Genomic DNA, 13,713 nt, shown 5'->3' on the forward strand with positions numbered 1-13,713 from the left:
GACCTCAGAAGCAATAGGGACCTGCCCCTTCCCAAGCGTAGACTATCTTTGAAGCTTGATTAAAATAAGGCCAAGGAAACTTGTCATGCAAAAAAGAAAACTACATTTTCAGCTCCCATTACTTTAACCTTGGACCAAACAGGACCAAAATTGTTAGGCTTCTGCCTCTAATGATGTGTAATCCACAAATTGAGGGGGAAAAGACCAAAACAGCACACTATTATTGCAGAAACTATCTTGTCGATGGACAGACGGACATAACTATTGGCAGACCACTCAATATTCAGTTGAGGTGATAAGGAAACAGAACCTCACTGTGGAATTGTATGCCCATCATGTAAAGGCTTAAACCCATTTCAAACATGTAAAAGAATATTCTGTAATCTGCTCACAGAAGATATAATACACTGCATTACTGTTCTGTTGCATTAGCATTCTAGGTCTAAAAATGGGACATAATTTTCATACAAATCAGGGCCTCAGTGGTGAATAACACTGCATCCTCATGAAACTGGAAACAAACCTACCAGATATCAAACTGATACACCAAAAACTATGAGACTAGTTGCCATCACCAAAGTCCAGTACTGTGCTTAGTAAATAAAGGGATGCAACTCCTGCTAAAACCATCAGACTGATGCTATGATTTAGATGTGATGGTTATAAGCCAACAAAATGAAAAGAAAAATTATTTGCCAGAAACTGATAACCTGACCATGGGACTGAATGACACATCAAAGTTTATAAGGCAACTGGAGCACAGTGCCTCATTCAGAGACCCCACTGTGGTTTGAACTGAATTTGAACCTGCACTCTTCTGGTCACAAGTTCAGCACACTAACCTCTGAGCCAATGTGGCATCCAAAAACTGAACTGAGAGTGAGGAATGGATCAAAGTGTATTGTAGGCCATGCTACCAAGTCAGAAGAAAAACTATTTCACACTTCATATAAACTTAAATTATGGCATAAATATTTTGAAAGTTAAACTTTAAACAGTGAACTAGTCAAACCTGTCTAAAACAGATAAATCTGGGAAATAAGAAAATGGTCTCCTAAGGTAGGCAGCTGATAAAAAGATGTTAATTTCTGCAAATAATTTGGTGCAAAGGACCTTAAACAATTAAACAAATGGCTGTTTAAGATAAGTGACGGGTTAATACTGTATCCTTTAAAGCATGTTAGATTATAAGAATTAACAAAAATTGAAAAAAAGTAAGCATATTGTTAACATTTTATTCCTAAGAAATTTTATCAGAACCCTGTAATATTTCATTTACTGCAAACTGATACAATTCCCTGTTGACAGATTTAAGTTTCATCACCTCCTGTTTTGTTTGTGCCAATTCTGATCCAATATTAAGCTGTGGTTCCTGAAACAAAGGGATAAAATTCTTCAGTCCATGTAGAATACTTTAACTATCAAGTCAAAAAAAGAATGATTAAAAAAAGTTGAAACCACATTCTCTCAAAGAAAAATCACAGTCTTATGGATTTATAATGATATGATTTCATTCCATGGTTCTATTTACATTTCAAAATTGTACTATTTGAGAACAATATTAAAAATGCATGAAATAACAATTCTTTTTATACATGTGTTTGTAATTTACAAGTATATTCAGTCATGTGCCTGTAAGTGACAAAAGCATAATAAACTAGGCCCATGCCATCACATGAAAATTATCACAACAACAACTAATACTGTGAGTTTGCTAGTTTTGTTGGCTACCCATTTTACCAGAAAGAAGTGGGATAAGAGTTTTTCTTTAATAAACTATGATTTTTACATAAGAAAAGACAATGAAAGTAAAACAATTAAATGTTTATAAATAAGAAAGTCTTTTCCATTTTGTTTTATAACTGAGACACTTTGTGTCACATTACAATGTTTTGGAAATGTATTGAAAGTGAAAACTATAGTAAATATAGATGAATTATGTGACCGCCAAGGATATAATTAGTACCTCAACATCTTCACGTAACATTTCTATTGCACTGCTGTCTGGACAATTACAAATGTTCTCCATCTGTAAGAAATAAAGCCTTTACTTAAATAAATGCCTTCAAAAGTACAAGAAATCTAGCAATCATAAACAAGATGCCCAAGTGGGCCTGATATCACTTACCTGGCTGACACCTGCCTAATATCCCTCTTCAAGAGTAGATGGTCAAGAAATCTGGTTCAATAGGTGGTTTTCTTATAATTTGCTTACAATGCTGTTGATTACATATGCTATGAAAACAATTGTTTCAAGGTTTCTCTATTTTCTGTATTTAATCTGTATTTGATAGCACATTTCAAAATTTTTCCTTTATTGAAAGGTCTTTATACCCAGATGACTTCTGTCAAAGTTGGTCCAATTCTGTTTAGTGGACTTGTGAGATAAAGTCTTTTAAATGCTTTCTATTTCTCATGATTTTTTTTGGGATTTAGTTTGCCAGAGGAATTTCTGAACATTTGTTTTTTTTGGAGTGGTTTTTAAAGAGAAATTGCTTAAAGGATTTTTTGTTTTTACTATTGGTGGCCATATATGCTGATGAATGTTAAGTATTTTCTGAGAACTCATTTAACGGTTTTTCATATTTTTTTTTTATGGGAACCAAACTGAATCAGCATAACCTGCAGTAACTTCAAGCACATCATGTCACAATTCTTTCTGTCAAACTTTCTTCAAATCATGTTTGGAAGTATTTAGAAAAAGTTAATATAGGTTATATTTTTAATAAGAATGGCCTTATTTCATTGCTGATTTGCATCATTTGTTATAAATTTAAAAAAAAACAATCATGCCAAACTGTTATGTGGTTTTTGAAAAGAAGTTGTGGGTTTTCTATTTTTAATAACATTGGTAAAATCAGTCAGTTTGCACCATTTGTACAAAATTGAGATATTTTCTGACAATTTGGGCAAATTATGTTGAAAACCCATTGAAAGAATTTTCTGTTTTTAGTGATGGTTGCCATACTTGATTAGGGTCAGGTGAGCTGAAAATCTTATGAGACGTTTAAAAGACACAGTAGCTGTGTTTGTAAAATATATACAACAAAATTACTTGTATGATCTACGGGATGGAGGGTACAATCAATGTACCATGCATTTATCTGTTTTTGTTGTCAAGGGAAGATTTTGCTGAGTACACATTAAAATATCAACAAGTTCACAAAGAAATGCATACAGATAAGATTAATTACAGTTGCTACAAAAAAAAATAATTAAAAAATAGTATTCCTTCTATAAGCACAGTATAGTCATAGTAAAAGCTATCATAAGACCCAATAATGGTGAGGGTCAATGGTCATTTTTGAATAATGGTGAGGGTCAATGGTCATTTTAGAAATGGACCACTGAATAAAAGAAGTAATTTAAATTTGTCAAAAGTAGAAATCATTTTAATCCTTATAGTTTGCTCATACTGGGTTAGATTTTTAATATTCAGCAATAAACATACTACATCCAGTATATTATAATCTTGGACATCTCAACAAAGTATGTGTCTTTATGTATTATTCAAGTGAAGGGAATATGAATAAATGAGTAAAATATTCAAGCCTTTCTTTTGTAAGATATGAAGATAGCAAAATTGCACAAGCAAACTGATTAATCAATATGCAGAACTTCAGGCCATGACCATAATATTTACCAAGTTTAATGGCAATCCATGAAAAAACTGGAGGACTAGATGCATTCGCAACATTTTGTGATGGATGGATGGACAGAAAAAGATAAATAAATGGACAGATGGACACAAGGATTCCATAAACACCTGCCTTTACAAGGTAGGGGTATAAAAGATGTTTAAAAAACAAGCATTTCTCCTATTATCTGAATTTCCTTATTATAAGAAATGCATTATACAAGTGACATCTATTTCTCTAAGTCCGTCAATAAATTTGGGCTATGGTATAGTCTCTTACCAATGAAGTGTTCTTTATTCTCCATTCTAGCATGTCCCCCTCAGAATTATTTCCCCTATCCTCTTGGGTCGAGTGCAGATGGCGTTGAAAAGGCTTAACTGAAATTGTTGGCTTTTGGTCAGGATTGGCAATACTTGGTGGAGTTGGAACTAGAAGAATGTTGCTAACTGCACCTGTAGAATGTTTTAAATATATATGCATAATGATGTAGTCATTAACTTTAAATGAAGATGGTGAAAGAAATTTTGCTGACCCAAAGTGGGTTTCAATTATGTCAATTTGATTCCTCACCATGATATTTAGCCCTACATTGTTCATTCAAGAAATAAATATATACAGTGTAAATAATATGCTTAATATCAATATAATAATTTGACATCTACACTATGTGCAAAAGATGCTTCAGGTTTTATTTGGATTTTAGTCCTGAAAATCCCATCAAGAGTTCCTATATTAAGAATACAGCACTTTCCTGATGCTACAAGTCCAAAACAGTTTTTCATATATATGTCTGATAGTCACAGACTCTCCAAGTGGGATCGAAGGACATCTGAATGCATTCAATGAAACACCCATATTCTGAATGGACAAGGTCCTAATCAGTGTTCCACTTTCAGGTAATTTGTTCCACAAATAGAAACGGTCAACAAATTATTAATGAATTTATGAATAATCAACAGACATATAGCTGCAAGACAGTAGACACTAACACTCTGAGAAACTGCTTGTACTCAACTGAAGATTGCCTACTGAAACAGGGAAGAATTTAGGACTAATTTCAAATAGGTCTTTTCTGTGTGTGAACAAAATAAATGACTATGTCCCTTTCTAAACCAACATAACTGAAAAAGGCTGTTTTGACATTGTAAAACACTGAAAAATGATGGTATTGTTGTTGTCGTTGTTGGGTTTAACACCATTTTTCAGCACACGATAGGCTATACATGGCGGCCAGTATTAACGGTGGAGGAAGAACCTGGAAAACCCCGGAAAGAACCACTGACCCACGAGAGGCTACTGACAAGCTTTCTCACATACCCACATTGGTCAAATTCGAGATTCCAACCCACGCAGACAGAATGATGGTATTAAGTATTTCCATGTCTTCCAAATAGATAAATGCAAGACACCATGTTTTTAGGCTTTCTTTGTTCAACTCTTCCAAATTAACTAAAGTTTAATAACAACTAAATAAATTTTAAAATTTAACTGAATTTTAAATCAATAAACCAAATTTAAGATTGAACAACAATGTGAAGACTAAAAAATTCTCCTGAACACGTAAGTCAAGTCAAACTGCAAATTGCACAGACCCAGATCTGCTGTAACATAATGTGCCAGCAGATCTGAGTCTGTACAGTTCGTTAGCCATAATCAATATAAAACACAACATAGACCCAGATCTGCTGTCACATTATGCAATGTCAGATCAGGATCTATACAGTTTGCAGTTGGACTTGAGTATATATGGTATTCAGTGTTTTTACCTTTGTGGTTGAGAGTTCTAATACACTGTCCACTAAAGACATCCCAGATTTTAACACTGCAGTCATGTGATCCAGATGCCAATCTTGTGCCATCCAATGATACTGACAGGCAGCATACCTGTTTGCTGCAAGGAGTTAATAAAAATGAAATAAAATTATATCATAACACTTTAAACTCGTCAAATGTTTCTGCATTGGGTAAATAATGTATATTCTTAACATAAAAAGCATTTTTGGTTAGTAAATTAATGAAAAAATATTATAGTGTTAAAGATATGTTCAAATATTAAGTTTCTTTATTAATTTTGCATGAAGATTATGGTTGTGAAAATTGTATAACTGCCAGAGCTTTCAGAAAAGTTCACATTTCAAATCTATATGATTATGTTACAGATTTAATTACGAAAAGAAGACATGGAACAGCCTCCCCTAAAAATGTCTCCAAAGTCGGACAGATTTGGCAAATATGTCTCCTTCAACTGTTCACTTTGTACATCACAACCAAAATTTAACAAGAATCAAGAGCAGTACATTTTACGACTTCCCTGTGTTTTCTAGTCCTCTTTGTTGGTACATATTTGACTTTGGAGATTACTGACAAATGATTTTCAAGAAACTTGACCATTGCATGTTTAATTACACATTAACTCAGCTTTATGACTTCCAACATTTATATCCCAAAAACCTAAGGGTTTCTTAAATTTGACTTAAATTTTAATAATGAATTTAATCCAGAACAAATGTTATTACAGAAAACAATATTTTTCTTATGTCACAATGACCTTTTACCTTTTGACCCCAAAACCAATAGGCCTCTTACTATTTTGTGTGTGAAACCTCCAAAATCTTTTCCATGGTACTTGGTCTAGAATTAATTATTATGCATAACCCATTTTTCTTCTTTATTCAGTCACCTTGACCTCTGGCCTTCTGATGCAAAAATTAACAGATCTCATTCTTACCTAAAATTTAAGCAATCCACAAACTTTCATGAAGTGTACAAGGTCAAGAATTAACATTTTTCTGCAGAAACCATTTTTAATTTTTCAGTTACACCAACCTTGACATGTGACCCATAAATAAATAGGTTTCTTCTTTACACAAAATGCAAGCCTTCCATAAAGTTTAGTCAAAGTGTGTGATGAGAACTAAAATTATAATCCATATTTTATCTCTCAGTTGCAATGACTCTGACTTTAACTGTTTGAATAAAAAATATACAGGCTTTCCACTTTCCCATATGCAAACCATACATTAAGTTTGGTCCAGATCTGTGATGTAGAACTAAGTAACTGCATAAAACTATCTTTTTTCTCTCACAATGACCTTGTCCTGTGACCTTTAAGCCATCAGATCAAAATGGTTTTCCTTACCCCAAGAGTACACCATCTACAAAGTTTGGTAAAGGTAGATGATTCTGCAATACTAAAGTTATTGTGCAGACATGAAGAAAACTTGCTCTTCTGTTCAGACACTCCAACATAAACTTATGTATGAATTAACACTATTTTTTATATTCCTAAGAACTTTACAATGAATTATAAAAACAAAGCTGGACACAGAAATATAAATTTCATGATCTAAGTAAAATAGATGTTCTAACCAAATGAAGCGATTCTATGTCCTTGTACAACAATGTAACAAACCTTATTCAACATTCAGTTGTAAATTTTCAATGTTAACAGTTCAAATGTTTTCTAACCTGTGGCCTTTGAAGCATGTAACACTAGTGTCTGTGCCTTGAATATGTCTTTCTCTTTGTAGTGGCTGTAAAAGAACAAATTCACACAAACACATCAAATCATATTAACTAAAACATAATACGAGAATGATAAGAAATATGTGCATCATACATGACTTATTTCAGGTATCATAACATTATCACTATTCCCTACTGTCTCAACTAATCACCATTCATTGCTGATTTACCTCAAAATTTTTATGTAAATGGGGCTTGTAATTTAAGTTGTTCATACATTTTATTGCACTTAAACTTTACCTTATGTGCAATTTCATAATCTTCAGTTGTCATGTTTGTGGCATGTAATGAGAGACTGTTGTTACAGCTTTCCAAGTACAAAATTCAAGAACTTTCAAAGACTCATTAATTTTCAAGGGCCTTTTTAATGACAAGTCAAGTAGTGATAACAAGATTTTCAAAAATGACTGCTGCGGTGGTCATATTTATCAACAGATTAGCACCATTTTCATTTTGGACCAACAAGACATTATAAGAAGTCTTTAGGTGAAGCCCCATGTTGACATGACCATTCAGAAGTAATAATAACAGGATTTTAAATATGGCTGCTGTGGTGGCCATATTAGACACTCAATTGAAAACAAGCAATACAAAGACATTTTTTTCATACACCCCTATTGATATAACCATCCAATCAGAAGGAGTAGCAATAACAAGATTTTCAACATGACTGATGTAGTGGCCATACTGAATGTCCAAGCAGCACCATTTTGATTTGGGTGCAACTACATGTGTGTGTGTGTGTATGCATGTGTGTGAAATTTCAGGGCTACCCTCCAAGCTGTTTAAGAGGAGTAGCAATAACAAACCTGGTCACACTAACTGATCCCATACTGAACATATTTACTATATCCCATCCATTAGATTACAAACAAATTATTTTATACTTTTTGTTTGTGATACAAGGGGAATTTCATACTCAGTACACAAAAGTTATCAATTTACCATCCACCAATACTCCTACCATTACATCAAAACTCAGTGCATACTTGACATTTAATGAATTAGATATAACAAAGACCTTCACCACTGGATCTGTCAATGTGATGATTGTTCTTGGTAAAATTGTCATATTTTCTGACAGAAACCTGTACCTATTTTCTTAAATGTATCGAGTGGTATATTGACCCTCACTTGCAAGTTTGGATACTGTTAAAACAGCATCAGAGATAGGCTACAATGTGAACATCTATATCTTTCTTCACGTCTACCATGAGAGGTCCCTTACTCATCTCTCCACAGTCATTCTGACAAACAAGTACCAATGTCCCCATGCTGACCCCTTCCCCAAGAAGTTCACCAAGTACAAAGGCTGTATATGGAAGACGACTTAGAGAAAGTTTGATGATCTGCTGTGTCTATAGCTGGTGTATTGATTGAGCAGATGGATGGAGACATTACTGTGTCTATAGCTGGTGTATTGATTGAGCAGATGGATGGAGACATTATTGTGTCGATAGTTGGTGAATTGATTGAGCAGATGGACATTATGGCAAATTCACAGAAACATAGCATGGCATCATACAAATTCATGTTTCTTCTGCTCTACCTTCATGTCATCTTTGTAAGACTTAACACCATAAGCAAGTGTTTTCAGAAAAGAGATTTAAGGTACCTTACCATGATGCAACATCTTGACAGATTTGTTTACAATGATATTGGGTGACTACCTCTTAGACACATCTTATTCTGGTCCCTTCAAATTTTTCTCAAAGCCATGTGTAACAGTAGCCACTTCACAGAGATAAAACTGTGAAGTGTTCTTATAATAATAATAATAATAATAATAATAATAATAATAATAATAATATTAATGTAGAATTAGTACAGTGCCTAATCTTTAGAAGCTCTAAGTGCTTTTACAATATTAGACAACACATAAAAACATATACAATGAAACACCTCAGAACTGAAAACCCTTGGGACCCACAATTTTTGTTCAGTTTTGAAAGGTTTTTGGATTAATGAGGTTTTTGCAGATTTGAAAAAAGTCTCCAATCACTTATGTGACAAGAGAAAAAGAATGCAGTTATAACAGCATTGATAACAGTGTGACTGTATGACAGCACTGGTAATAGTGTGACTTTATGACAGCATTGGTAACACTGACTGTATGACAGTACTGGTAACACTGTGACTGTATGACAGCATTGGTAACACTGTGACTGTAAACATTTTTGGGTTTAATGCCATTTATCAGCACAAGATAGGCCACATATGGTGGCCAGTATAACTGGTCGAGGAAGAACCCATAAAAACATTGAGATGAACCACTAACCCATGGGAAGCTAATGACAAGCTTCCTCATGTGCCCACAATGGCCAAGCCCAAGAATTAAATCCACACATTGGCCAGACAGAAGTCAGATGGCAGTGATCCATAATGATAAGTGCTTTAGACAACCCAGGGCCTCTTTGTGTAAAAGTGCACAAAATTATTTTATTTTAAATACATGCATTTAATGAAGAATTATCTGAACAATACACATTCCTGCTGAAAATCATTTTCTGTCACACGAATAAATACAGTTGCTCCACATAGAAATACTGTCCTTGTCACAAAAAACATCAGAAAAATGAGATATGGTACCCTTATACCTTTACTGTAAGTCCACTGGAATTATGAATGACAATCCACAATGTTTAAATACTCTGTATAATTCATAATTCATAATGTTTACAGTTCAAGAGCCTAGGTTGAATAAGGCAAGGAGCATTGTCTATTTTTCTTACATCATTCTTTAACTAATGTGGCTTTTGTTAATGACTCCATTTCTTGTACCATAGCTAAATAGCGGTCAGCTGTATCAATCACAAGGTCTTAAATCTTTTATACCCTCTAAAATTACAGGGTATGTCAGACAGGTCGCTCAGAACATACATTTTCATCATCATATTTATCACTTTCATCATCAGCCTGATTGCTTTCACAAAACTGTGATAGAAGTACAAAGTCACATGACTTGAATGTAGATCACATCTGTGTGATGATTTATTTATTTGTTTACATTACTTAACCATTTTATCAATATATGTGTAGTCATCCACGATTTCCTGTTAACTGTTGCCGATTACAAGTGGTTGCAATTTCTCACCTATAGTACATCATACAAAACATCACCGTTGTGAGTGAAGACTAACGACAGTCATGGCTACTTAAATACAGGTATGTTACAATTTTTCTTCATTTGGAAATCATTTGAGAAAAAATCTGACTTTTAGAATACTGCTTTGTCAGTCTCCATCGGCAAAGCATCCAAAGCAAGGCCACATGCCTGGTTAATATAACCCTGATATTTAATTTAAAAAGCAGCAAACAATGTTCTATTAGTCATGTATGAAAAGCATCAATCACAATTAGATAATCAGCAGTTATTAATACATGTAATTAACCTTGTCAGCTGGCTCATTTGTAGGATGCAAAGTCTTCAGATTAGCCTACTGTCAGCTCTAATCTTTGTCGGCGCACCTGTGAAGTGTTGCTCCAGATATGCAGCCTAGCGTATGTTTATCTCATATTGGTGTAATGAGGAAGGAGGATGATTGGACCATGTGATATTTGTTAGCCATTCATTGTGTATGAGATGTTGTTAGACATTCAGCATGTCTGAGCTTAACAGTTTTCCTAAAAACGTAAGTGACATGCCACAGTTTTGCAGAGATCAAAATGACACAATGACATCTCGTCAGAGTAACCAAAAGAGAATGATGCTGTGGTCATCAGTGCCAACAAAGTAAAGAAGGAGTTTGGCATTCTCAGGTATGTGTACCAGTACAACCCTGCTATAACATGATGGTCAGGGTTCACAAAGTGCAATCATTTATGCAACATGTCATGCATTATAGAGACAAGTTGAGCAAGAAACTTTGCATGTGTATCCTCTTAGCTATGCAAGAAAGCAGTGGGGATGCGGGGTGCAAAACTATGAACTTCAGTGGCACATTAACCAACATTAAAATAACACATATTAAAAGACAAGGACTCAAAACAGTTCTTACACATTTGATATTGAATTTTTTGCAAAGAACCATGCATTGATACATGCATATGTGAGAACCTGACAAATGTATCGTGTAAATAAAGTACATGTGAACTCAACAAACAATCTCATTGTATTCTTAAAAGTAATTCCATTGCAAATGTACACCTAGAAGCATAACTTTACTCGAATTTGAATACTTAATTTTTTCTTGCAAAATAAACTCACCCTGACTTTAACTGAAACACTATATAGTCTATTTTCATAAATATTTGGATATGCTGGACAATAGACATGTCTGACAAAGCTGATTATTCACCAATAAAAAGTCTACATTGGTTCTTTTAAATAAGAAACCTGAAATTGGACATTGGGAGGTTTAATAGGAAACTTGACACTGGACATTGGGAGCTTTTAATGAGAAACTTGTATTTGGGAGTGAAATTTACTTAAACTGAAACTCATATATGAGTATTAACCTCATAATATACTTAGGATGAATAAACAGATATGAAACTGCCTGTGGGATTCTTTGTAGATAGTACACTGTGACTTCTGCATCCAAGTCTCAAACAAGTTTGGAAGTAAACCAATTGATTTCAAGGGTAAAGATCCAGTCTCTCAAAGTACATAGGGTTACAAGTGACATAAAACGTGATCAAGTCCCTCCCGAGTACATAGGGTTACAAGTGACATAGACTTTTGATCCAGTCTATCCAGAGTTCATAGGGTTACAAGTGACACAGACTTTGATCCATTTTCTCCAGAGTGCATAGGGTTAAATGTAACATAGACTTTGATACAGTTTCTCCAGAGTTCATAGGCTTACAAGTGACACAGACTTTGATCCAGTCTCTCCAGAGGTCATAGGGTTACAATTGACTTGGTTGATACAGTCTGTATTGGCTTTAAAGGAATACATGTGATATGGACATTGATCCAGTCTCTATTGACTTCAAGGGATTACAAGTGAGATGGATTCTGCTCCAGTCTCTTCAGAACTTTTAAGATTATAAGTTACATAGACTTTTAACCAGTCTCTCTAGACTTCAAAAGATAACAAGTGTCATATATACTGATTCAGTCTCTATGGACTTCAAAGAATTACAAGTGATATGGGCATTGATTCAGTCTCTACATACATCAAGGGATAACAAGTGAACTGGACTCTAATCCAGTCTCTCCAGTGTTCACAGGACTACATGTGACCTAGACTTTGATCCAGTCTCTCCAGTGTTCATAGGACTACATGTGACCAGTCTCTACAGAGTCTGAAGGATTACAAGTGACACTGACTTTAATGAAGTTTCTACCAACTTCAAAGAAATACAAGTGACACTGACTTTAATCTATTATCTCCAGAGTTCATAGGGTAGTGTTATAAGTAATGTAGACTTTAATTCAGTCTCTCCGGAGTTCATAGGGTAGTGTTACAAGTAACATGGACTTTAATCCAGTCTCTCCAGAGTTCATAGGGTTACAAGTAACATGAGCTTTAATCCAGTCTCTCCATAGTTCATAGGGTAGTGTTACAAGTAACATGGACTTTAATCCAGTCTCTCCAGAGTTCATAGGGTAACAAGTAACATTGACTTCATAGGGTAGTGTTACAAGTAACATCGACTTTAATCCTGTCTCTCCAGAGTTCATGGGATTAGAAGTGACACTATGGCAATGCATAGTAATTTAATGGTAATGCCATTTTGAGCAGTATAATTAAAAATGCTAATTTGTCACTTGCAACACATTTGTAAATAAATACTGATAACAAAATTTACCACTGAAGCCTCAAACATTTATACCAGTGTTTTTAGTTTTCAGTCCAAAAACTATGATGAATCACTGCAGCACTAGTTGTAGGTAATATTATGTTAATGTGTGTATAACTTACCACACCATACAGGTTAACCAAATATATGTTGCCATCATTGCCTCCAGCAAACAGCCTGAATTCTGTGGGATCCATGGAGATGGACATGATGCTGACATCAAAGACAAAGGAACACAACAACTGCCCTGATACAAGGTCAAAAACCTGAAATAAGTGAAGCATTAGTTTAGGTAATATATTCACTGGGCATATCTCAAGTATTATAATGCTACGGTCTTAACTAAGTAAAATAAAAGAGCAAAACCCAACAAGTTTTGAAAAAATAAACAAATATTTATTTCCTTAGAAAACAAGGTGAAAATTTTAAAACAAATTTCATAATGTCAATTTAACCCCACAGTCCTAAAAGATTTATCACAAGTCCCAATGTACAAAGTTCCTACTGAATTCCAGCAGTAATCCAAATGAATTCAAATACTGAATGTGTCAACATGCCTGTAGTCTTGAATATGCTAATATACCAGTAGCCTGTAGGGTGGAGATGTGCTAAGTTTTTGATATATCACAATAACATAATCCCAGAAATTTCTTGTCTGAATTCACCATAATTCCAAAGTAATGTTCCAGTCCAAGAATATTATAGACGGGCACTTTGCATATTATCCAGTTAATAAAACCCTGATAACATAATTTCACCCAAATTAAATGCTGAACATAACAATAAGACTGATTCTGCCTCA

General features: G+C 34.2%; 1 protein-coding gene across 1 annotated transcript in view; it reads right to left on the reverse strand.

The window, feature by feature from the left end:
• Nucleotides 1-1,221: 1,221 nt before the first annotated feature.
• The window catches only part of LOC149806943 (WD repeat-containing protein 18-like), a 46,183-nt gene continuing 33,691 nt past the window's right edge, over nucleotides 1,222-13,713 (reverse strand). Inside the window, exons 6-11 of the mRNA XM_089959976.1 lie at nucleotides 13,034-13,177; nucleotides 7,107-7,171; nucleotides 5,405-5,529; nucleotides 3,918-4,090; nucleotides 1,967-2,029; nucleotides 1,222-1,372 (exon numbers count right to left, since the gene is read on the reverse strand). Of these exons, the coding sequence (XP_089816102.1) occupies nucleotides 1,241-1,372; nucleotides 1,967-2,029; nucleotides 3,918-4,090; nucleotides 5,405-5,529; nucleotides 7,107-7,171; nucleotides 13,034-13,177 (702 nt within the window). The 3' untranslated portion in view covers nucleotides 1,222-1,240. The remainder of the gene's footprint in view (nucleotides 1,373-1,966; nucleotides 2,030-3,917; nucleotides 4,091-5,404; nucleotides 5,530-7,106; nucleotides 7,172-13,033; nucleotides 13,178-13,713) is intronic.

The sequence above is a fragment of the Sinohyriopsis cumingii genome, chromosome 1 (genome assembly GCF_028554795.1).
Source record: "Sinohyriopsis cumingii isolate HCF-2022 chromosome 1, ASM2855479v2, whole genome shotgun sequence".
In the NCBI taxonomy this organism is placed as follows: Eukaryota; Metazoa; Mollusca; class Bivalvia; order Unionida; family Unionidae; genus Sinohyriopsis; species Sinohyriopsis cumingii.